Source organism: Lucilia cuprina, chromosome 6 (assembly GCF_022045245.1).
Source record: "Lucilia cuprina isolate Lc7/37 chromosome 6, ASM2204524v1, whole genome shotgun sequence".
Lineage (NCBI taxonomy): Eukaryota > Metazoa > Arthropoda > Insecta > Diptera > Calliphoridae > Lucilia > Lucilia cuprina.
In genome coordinates, this window is record NC_060954.1 from 9,904,770 (window position 1) to 9,915,877 (window position 11,108).

At 34.4% G+C, this 11,108-nt stretch overlaps 1 protein-coding gene across 2 annotated transcripts; it reads left to right on the top strand.

Annotated features, from left to right (window-relative positions):
- Positions 1 to 1,185: 1,185 nt before the first annotated feature.
- LOC111688164 (7SK snRNA methylphosphate capping enzyme bin3) lies at positions 1,186 to 9,313 on the top strand. 2 transcript variants are annotated; one of them, XM_046954644.1, is made up of 5 exons: positions 1,186 to 1,245; positions 2,967 to 5,357; positions 7,463 to 7,652; positions 7,718 to 9,063; positions 9,132 to 9,313. In XM_046954644.1, exons 2-5 carry the CDS (start codon positions 3,069 to 3,071, stop codon positions 9,303 to 9,305), a joined length of 3,999 nt encoding a protein of 1,332 aa, XP_046810600.1. In that variant the 5' UTR covers positions 1,186 to 1,245; positions 2,967 to 3,068; the 3' UTR covers positions 9,306 to 9,313. The 2 variants fall into 2 exon arrangements, with proteins under 2 accessions (XP_046810600.1, XP_046810601.1); XM_046954645.1 differs by having other exon boundaries at positions 1,188 to 1,245; positions 3,019 to 5,357.
- The last annotated feature ends 1,795 nt before the right edge of the window (positions 9,314 to 11,108 follow it).

The window sequence follows — 11,108 nt, forward strand, 5'->3', positions numbered from 1 at the left end:
TATAGAATAGTCTATAGTCTGGACTATAGAATAGTCTATAGTCTGGACTATAGAATAGTCTATAGTCTGGACTATAGAATAGTCTATAGTCAGGACTATAGAATAGTCCATAGTCTGGACTATAGAATAGTCTATAGTCTGGACTATAGAATAGTCTATAGTCTGGACTATAGAATAGTCTATACTCTGGACTATAGAATAATCTATAGTCTGGACTATAGAATAATCTAAAGTCTAGACTATAGAATAGCCTATAGTTTGGACTTCAGAATAGTCTATAGTCTGGACTATAGAATAGTCTACAGTCTGGACTAAAGAATAGTCTATAGTCTGGACTATAGAATAGTCTATAGTCTGGACTATAGAATAGTCTATAGTCTGGACTATAGAATAGTCTATAGTCTGGATTATAGAATAGTCTATAGTCTGGACTATAGAATAGTCTGTAGTCTGGACTATAGAATAGTCTATAGTCTGGACTATAGAATAGTCTATAGTCTGGACTATAGAATAGTCTATAGTCTGGACTATAGAATAGTCTATAGTCTGGACTTTAGAATAGCAAATTAGGCTAAAGATGGATCTAGAGTCTGGTGTATATATAATTTTGTTATTCAAATCAAAGATTTTCTTTACAAAATATTGATTTTAATTTAAAAATACAAACAACAACCTTCTTTTAAAATGTTTTTATTTCTTTTTTCTTCTCTTTTGTGTTAATTTTCGTATGCATGTTTAAAAAACATTACAAGCAGCTATTTTATTATTTAAATTATTGTTAAAGTTTAAAGAAGATTGTGTTTTTATAAATAATATACAATGTAATATATTGAATTTTCTTGCTTGTTTTTTCTTTCATTCTAGATGACTGTGTTTCTGCCACGAGGAGTTTTTTTCCCCATGTAAGCCCATCCTTCTGTTATACCTGCTTGACAGGAGGATACGTTTTGCCCAAGAATAAATAAATAAAGAGGAAATGTTTATTAATGGAAAGTTAAAGTGAAAAAAATCGCTTACCACATAAAAGTTTAAATGAAATAATATGGAAAAGTTACAATATTTTCAAACACCAAAGTGAAAATAACTTAAAAAAGTGTTAAAAACAAATAAATATTAAAATAAAGGTTTATAAAATATGAATAAAAGAATTTGCTTTTAAAGAAAGCAATAGAAAAAATAAACAAATAAAACTTTTTTGAAAACAAAGTGAATGAATCAACAAATAACTAGAAAATAAAAAAAGAAGTAAGTGGAAAAGAAAACACATAAATCAATTTTGATAAATGATTTAAAAGAAAATTGACAAGTGGGAAATTATTCAAGTAAAACAATAATTATAGATTTACAGATTATAATTTGGACTATAGTTTTGTCTATAGACTAGGCCCTAGCCAATACTACATTTTACTGTATATAGTGGATTATTGTTAGGTAAATAGTATACAGTAGAATAGTCTATAGTGTGGACTATAGAATAGTCTATAGTTCGGACTATAAAATAGTCTATAGTCTGGACTATAGAATATTCTATAGACTGGACTATAGAATAGTCTATAATCTGGACTAGAGAATAGTTTATAGTCTGGACTATATAATAGGCTATTGTCTGCACTATAGTATAGTCTATAGTCTAGACTATAGAATAGTCTCTAGTCTGGACTATAGAATAGTTTATAGTCTGGACTAAAGAATAGTCTATAGAATGGACTATAGATTAGTCTATAGTCTGGACTATAGAATAGTATATAGTCTGGACTATAGAATAGTCTCTAGTCTGGACTATAGAATAGTTGACTATAAAATAGTTTATAGTCTGAACTAAAGAATAGTCTATAGAAGGGACTATAGAATAGTCTATAGTCTGGACTATAGAATAGTTTATAGTCTGGACTATAGAATAGTCTATAGTCTGGACTATAGAATAGTTTATAGTCTGGACTATAGAGTAGTATATAGACTGGACTATAGAATAGACTATAGACTGGACTATAGAGTAGTCTATAGTCTGGATTGTAGAATAGTCTATAGTCTGGACTATAGAATAGTCTATAGTCTGAACTATATTATAGTCTTGACTATAGAATAGTCTATAGTCTGGAGTATAGAATAGTTTATAGTCTCGACTATAGAATAGTCTATAGACTGGACTATATAATAGTCTATATACTAGACTGTAGAATAGTCTATAGTCTGGACTGTAGAATAGTCTATAGTCTGGACTATAGAATAGTCTATAGTCTGAACTATAGAATAGTTTATAGTCTGGACTATAGAATTGTCTATAGACTGGTCTATAGTCTTTACTGTAGAACAGTCTATAGTCTGGACTATAGAATAGTCTATAGTCTGAACTATATTATACTCTGGACTATAGAATAGTCTATAGTCTGGACTATAGAATAGTTTATAGTCTGGACTATAGAATAGTCTATAGACTGGACTATAGAATAGTCTATATACTAGACTATAGAATAGTCTATAGTCTGGACTATAGAATAGTCTATAGTCTGTACTATAAAATAGTCTACAATCTGGGCTATTGAATAGTCTATAGTCAGGACTATAGAATAGTCTATAGTCTGGGCTATAGAATAGTCTATAGTCTGGACTATAGAACAGTCTATAGTCTGGACTATAAAATAGTCTATAATCTGGACTATTGAATAGTCTATAGTCTGGACTATAGAATAGTCTATAGTCTGGATCGTAGAATAGTCTATAGTCTGGACTATAAAATAGTCTGTAATCTGGACTAAAGAATAGTCTATAGTCTGGACTATAGAATAGTCTATAGTCTGGACTATAGAATAGTCTATAGTCTGGACAATTTTGACAATTGTATAGGCAATACTTTACTCTGTAATCAAGTTAATAGTTTAGTCTTTAGTTTGGACTATATGTTGAGTCTAGTTTTAAAAGTATTTAATATTTACAACTCATTAATTAATTTTTTTCTTAATTTTTAGAAAGTTCTGTCTATAAAAAGGAAAAGATTTTAAATAAATCATATTTCTCCAGATATTAAATGCTATGCGAATCAATGCCATTATAAATATTGAAAAACAATAATGGAAACTTTAAAGAAATTTGATAGTCCTGGTGATTGTCAAACAACCGGTACAATTTTAATCGAAACGGTTAATAAAAATAAAACATTAAATAATGAAAATCAAAATATTCAACATATGATGGATAGTGCAACAGCAACAACAAATGTAGCCACAACAATTATTGTTAAACATGCTACAACAACACCAATGCCCACGGCAACAAATAAATTAAAATCCCAGCAGCAACAACATCAATTTCGTGCACCACAACAATTTGTTAAACATAAGAAAACATCAGCGGCTGGCAGCAACAATAATAGTACGGCTAACACAACAGCCAGTGCAGCCAGTTCTAGTCTAAATAATAATAAAAAGAATAAATGTTGGAATAAACGTCAACATAGAACAGCCAAACAAAACAATAGCAGCAACATCACAAACAACAGCGCCCTAGCCAAGAAAACAATATCTTCATCCTCCTCCACCTCCTCGACGAATCCTACAACGGCAACAACAGCAGCTGCACCAGCAAATGTTTTAACCGCAACAGCGGCGGCAACAACAGCAACAACAATACTAAATGATGGCCCAGATAATGAAAATGAAACAACGAAAACAAATCTATCAGCCACATCAAAAGCCGATTTAGAAAATATACAAAATCTTAAAAATCAAGTAGGAGGTCATTACCACCATCATCATCACCACCAACATCCTCATCATGCTCACCATCATTATCATAATCAACAGCATGGTGCTTCTTCCAATACCCTTAATAACATTGACTTACGTATGTCAGCCGGTGGTCAAGGCGCTGGTGGTATTGGTTTTCCACCATTAGCTTTATCGGCCATGGCTTCAGAGAAATTAGGTTATGGCCATGGTCATTGCAAGCAAAATCAACAGCCCATGCATAAAAAACCTTTGCCACCACACCGCTCTAGTGGTGGTGGTGGTGGTTTGAGTGGTAATCATCATCATATTTTATGTGCCGGCTCAGCTCACAATACTTTGGGCTCGGTGGGTCCTGGAGCCGGTAATGCCGGAGCTGTTTCGACCACAAATCTAACATGCTGCCACATTAATGGTTGTCCCTCGCACAATACCAAAGACACCAGTTCAGCCAATAATTCCACCGCTTCCAGTGCGGCCTCAGCTCTACATATTTGCTGCTTACGTTCCAAATTCTTTTTGCCGGACAAAAGACCACGTAAGGGCAATTTTATACCGCCCACGAAATTTCTACTAGGCGGTAATATCTCAGATCCCTTAAATCTAAGCTCTTTGCAAAATGAGGCATCAAACGCCTCCTCCAACAATAATACGCCGGTCACCACACCACGGCAATCACCCATAACCACACCACCCAAAGTGGAAGTCATTATACCACCTAATATACATGATCCCCTACATTTATTGGATCCAGTAGATTCTATGGAATATGAAAAACAATTAACTTCACCCATGAAGCGGGGCCTTAGCCTGCAAGCCTCTCTAGCCCTGGGACTACGTGGTGGACAAACTAAATCGCACAAGCATAGACATCGTAAAAATCGTAAACCCAAAAGACGTCGTTACGATTCTTTAAATTCTACCACCAGCACTATTACCACCATCGATTCATTGGATGAACCCACAACTAATCTCTTAAGCAACACCTTAAGTACTGAAAAGGGCGTCTCAATGGATGTGGAAAATATTTGCCACAGACAAGATTCCCTTATCTCCGCCAATTCGGCGGGTAGTGATGATGAAGAGCTAACAGAAAATGAGTTACATTCACCACAGGAAAAACTCTCAATAACTGAAAACATAAATAATTCTATTGCCTCTAATATGGCCACCAATGTTAATACAACAGCTAATGCTGCTTCCGTAACAACTAGCTCTGTTGCCCATGCTGCCACAACCAACACTGCCACCGAAGACAATTGTAATAAAATCAAAGTAACAGATCAACAAACTATACAAAATCTTCCTATTCCTGCATTACCAGCACAACAACTTCAGGAACTACAAGAAAAACAGGAAATTACCAGTACTGTTGAGTTGAGTTCTAATTCTAACAGCAACAACAATAATAACATTAATACTGCTGCTTCGTCTGCTGCTGCTACTGCTGTACTCTCAGATGTAGCTGTGGCTAGAGAACGCGCATGCCGTGATTTACGCTTGGATTTAGTATCCACCACAAGTTGTAGTGGTGGTAGTGCTAGTGCCACATCATGTGGTAGTTCGGTTATAAGTGCTGTTGGTGGCGGTGGTAGAAAACGTAAAATAAGTGAGAGCAATTCTCAAAAAGGAAAGGTGAGTAGAGTAAACACGAACAGTGTTTTAGGTGGACACAAAAATTGAAACTAAATCTACCTGAAGATTATAGACTAGACTAAAGACTAGACTAGAGACTACACTATAGGCTAGACTATGGACTAGACTATAGACTAAACTATAGACTAGACTATAGATTAGACTAGACTATAGACTAGACTATAGACTAGACTATAGACTAGACTATAGACTAGACTATAGACTAGACTATAGACTAGACTATAGACTAGACTATAGACTAAACTATTGACTAGACTATAGACAAGACTATAGACTAAACTATTGACTAGACTATAGACAAGACTATAGACTTGACATTAGAATAGACTATACATTAGACTATAGACTGGACTATAGACTAGACTACAGACTGATTATAGACTATAGACTTGGCTATAGAATAGACTATAGACTTGGCTATAGAATAGACTATAGACTAGACTATATACTAGACTATAGACTAGACTATAGACTAGACTATAGACTAGACTATAGACTAGGCTATAGACTAGACTATAGGCTAGACTATAGACTAGACTATAGACTAGACTAGACTATAGACTAGACTATAGACTAGACTAGACTATAGACTAGACTATATTATAGACTAGACTATAGACTATACTATAGACTAGACTATAGACTAGACTATAGACTATACTATAGACTAGACTATAGACTAGACTATAGACTATACTATAGACTAGACTATGGACTAGACTACAGACTAGACTTTAGACTAGACTATATACTAGACTATAGACTAGACTATAGACAAGACTAAAGACTAGACTATAGACTAGACTATAGACTAGACTATAGACTAGACTATAGACTAGACTATAGACTAGACTATAGACTAGACTATAGACTAGACTATAGACTAGACTATAGACTAGACTATAGACTAGACTATAGACTAGACTATAGACTAGACTATAGACTAGACTATAGACTAGACTATAGACTAGACTATAGACTAGACTATAGACTAGACTATAGACTAGACTATAGACTAGACTATAGACTAGACTATAGACTAGACTATAGACTAGACTATAGACTAGACTATAGACTAGACTATAGACTAGACTATAGACTAGACTATAGACTAGACTATAGATTAGACTATAGACTAGACTATTTACTAGACTATAGACTAGACTATAGACTAGACTATAGACTAGAGTATAGAATAGACTATAGACTAGACTATAGACTAGACTATAGACTAGGCTATAGACTAGACTATACATTAGACTATAGACTAGAACATATACTAGACTGTAGACTAGACTATAGACTAGACTATAGACTAGACTATAGACTAGACTATAGACTAGACTATAGACTAGACTATAGACTAGACTATAGACTAGACTATAGACTAGACTATAGACTAGACTATAGACTAGACTATAGACTAGACTATAGACTAGACTATAGACTAGACTATAGACTAGACTATAGACTAGACTATAGACTAGACTATAGACTAGACTATAGACTAGACTATAGACTAGACTATAGACTAGACTATAGACTAGACTATAGACTAGACTATAGACTAGACTATAGACTAGACTATAGACTAGACTATAGACTAGACTATAGACTAGACTATAGACTAGACTATAGACTAGACTATAGACTAGACTATAGACTAGACTATAGACTAGACTATAGACTAGACTATAGACCAGACTATAGACTAGACTATAGACTAGACTATAGACTAGACTATAGACTAGACTATAGACTAGACTATAGACTAGACTATAGACTAGACTATAGACTAGACTATAGACTAGACTATAGACTAGACTATAGACTAGACTATAGACTAGACTATAGACTAGATTATAGACCATAGACTAGACTATAGACGAGACTATAGACTTGTCTATAGACTATACAATAGAATAGACAATAGATAATAGACAGCACAATAGACAAGAGTATGGTCTAGACTATATACTAGTCTATTGACTAGACTATAGACTATCCTATAGATTAGACTACAGATTAGACTATAGACTTTAAGCTAGAATTATTAATCAAATTTGTTCTATTAAAATTTTCAGAAATATTTTCGCATGGATTCCATGGACAAAATTGTTAGCCCAGTGGTGCCACAGCCAGGTGCTTGGAAGCGTCCACCACGAACAACCGCTACCGGAGCAAGAAAATCTCAACGTCGTTCTACTTCGATTAGTGAAAGTGTCCTAACAGATCTAAGTCCCATAGAGGAAGCAAACAAACAGCTAGTCGAAGGTAAGTTTAAGTTAAATAAAAAGTTTAGAACATTTTTTTAAAATAAAAATATTATAATTTTCTAGAAATACCGCGTGATGATACACCCGAATTACCGAAAGTGGAAATATTCGCAGAAACTGGTGTTCTGTTGGACAGCCCTTTAAGTACTGCCTCTGTAGCCACTTCCACGACCACAGCCGCCGAGCCAGAGACCACAAGCGAACTAACCAGCGAAGCTGTCGATACCAAAAATGCTTTAATTTTAGCGGAAAAAGTTAAAAAGGAAATGATTTCTTCTAGTGTTTCCATAAAATCTCTACCCAAATTCCCAGCCGATGGCAAACAGTATCGTTATGGCAACTATGATCGTTATGCTGGCCTTAGGCATCTCAACGAATTCATGGACATACGTTTGCAGGTGTTCTTACAGTATCCAGAGTTATTTAAGAACAAGGATATTTTGGATATAGGCTGTAATGTGGGTCACATGACTATAACGGTGGCTAGAAAGCTGGCTCCTAAATCTATTTTGGGTATAGACATAGACAAGGAATTGATTGCGAGAGCAAGACGCAATTTGGCCATGTATGTACGTATACCACAGGAGATGTTAAAGAAAGAGTTAATGGATGCAACAGACATCATGGACAATACAAATAATATGAGTGATGTTAAGCAAAAGAAGGGACGTAGACGACGTAAAAAGAAAAAACAACTGCAACAACAACAGCAGCAGCATACACAACAACAAGCCCACAACAATCATCATCACCATCATGGTCACGGTCATGGCAATCACTATGAAAATTGGCAACAATTCCAACATCATTTACTGCACTATCATCTGCTGCATCATCATCACCACCACCATCATCATCATCACTTGTATTTGCAACAGGAGAATTGCAATGTTGATGCCTCCGATTTCTTTCCTATATCATTCCCACTCACTTATGGTGGCATAACAGATATCACCACCCCACCACACTCCTCAGTCACCAATTACACTTCCAACAAAGCCTCTACTAGTCCCCAAAATATTGAATCTCAATCACCTGCTTCAACATCCACCACTACCCGCAGCACACCCGGTCATCCGGCCACCTCAACGACCAGTCACAAGGCCAATACCACACACTCAACATCAACGCATAAGCCTAATCAGTCCAAAGCGAAAAATGATTTTCCCCACAATGTCTTCTTTCGTCAAACGAATTATGTGCTAAAAGATGAATCACTGCTGGCCAATGATACCCAACAGTATGATCTCATTTTGTGTTTGTCCATTACCAAATGGATTCATTTAAATTTCGGTGATGCCGGTCTAAAGTTGGCCTTTAAGCGGATGTTTAATCAATTGAGACCGGGTGGTAAATTGATATTGGAGGCACAAAATTGGGCCAGTTATAAGAAAAAGAAGAACTTAACGGTAGTTATTACTTTGAAATTATAGAAAGTTTCTTTTATAACTAATCTTTGTCTATTTTTTCTTCGCAGGAGGAAATCTACAATAATTATCACAATATTGAATTCTATCCAAATAAATTTCATGAATATCTGCTTAGTTCCGAAGTGGGCTTTAGTCACAGTTACACTTTGGGCATTCCAAAACATTTGAGTAAAGGTTTTAGTCGTCCTATACAGGTAAGTTTTGAGACAAGCATTAGGTAAGAGACCAGACTGCAAACTTTTCTATACACAAGTCTATAGTCTATTATACAGTCCAGACTATAGACTATTCTATAGTCCAGATTATAGATTATTCTATAGTCCTGATAATAGACTATTCTATAGTCCGGATAATAGACTATTCTATAGTCCAGACTACAGACTATTCTATAGTCCAGACTATAGACTATTCTTTAGTCCAGACTATAGACTATTCCGTAGTCCAGACTGTAGACTATTCTTTAGTCCAGACTGTAGACTATTCTTTAGTTCGGACTATAGACTATTTATAGTCCAGATTATAGACTATTTATAGTCCAGATTATAGACTATTCTTTAGTCCAGACTATAGACTATTCTATAGTCCAGACTATAGACTATTCTATAGTCCAGACTATAGACTATTCTATAGTCCAGACTATAGACTATTCTATAGTCCAGACTATAGACTATTCTATAGTCCAGACTATAGACTATTCTATAGTCCAGACTATAGACTATTCTATAGTCCAGAGTATAAACTATTCTATAGTCCAGACTATAGACTATTCTATAGTCAAGAATATAGACTATTCTATAGTCAAGACTATAGACTATTCTATAGTCCAGACTATAGACTATTCTGAAGTCCAAACTATAGGCTATTCTATAGTCTAGACTTTAGATCATTCTATAGTCCAGACTATAGACTATTCTATAGCCCAGACTATAGACTATTCTATAGTCCAGACTATAGACTACTCTATAGTTCTGACTATAGACTATTCTATTGCCCGGACTATAGACTATTCTATAGTCCAAACTATAGACTATTCTATAGTCCAGACTATAGACTATTATATAGTTTAGAATATAGACTATTATATAGTCCAGACTATAAACTATTCTATAGTCCAGAATATAGACTATTATATAGTTCAGACTATACACCATTCTATAGTGCAGACTATAGACTATTCGCTAGTCCAGAATATAGACCATTCTATAGTGAAGACAATGAATTACTCTATAATCCAGACAGTAGACTCTTCTATATTCCAGACAGTAGACTCTTCTATAGTCCAGACTATAGACTCTTCTATAGTCCAGACTGTAGACTCTTCTATAGTCCAGACTATAGGCTATTCTATAGTCCAGACTATAGACTCTTCTATAGTCCAGACTATAGACTCATCTATAGTCCAGACTAAAGACTCTTTTATAGTCCTGACTTTAGACTATTCTGTAGTCCTGCCTATAGACTATTCTATAGTCTTGACTATAGACTACACTAAGACTATAGTCTACACTAAGGAGAATTCTTTTGTCCAGACTATTGACTATTATATAGTTCAGACGACAGACTCGTCTATAGTCTTCCAGGCTTTTGACTATTATATAGTTAGGACTATATTGGTACATATGCGCCAGTCTTTGTTTCTTATTCTATATTATCTATATTTGCAACTTTCGCGGATTTTCTAATTCTAAGAGTATTTCAAAATTTAAACTCTAATCAATCAATATTTCCAACAAATTTAATGTTTTCTCTTCCATAAACATAGAAAAAAATGTGATAACCTAAAAAAAATACTTTCAGCACGTGTCAATTTCTACCAATATTGCCATTAAAAATAAGAAATTTATTTCTTAGCTTTAACAACTTTTGACACTTCAGTTTCATTTCAAATAATAAAATACTTATTTCATTATTGTCAAAAGTATGAAATTTTAAACTTATTTTTGAACAAAAATTTCTTGAGTTTCAACTGCTGTCATAGACAACATCAGCTCTAGCAGCAGTATGAATATGATATGAAATACATT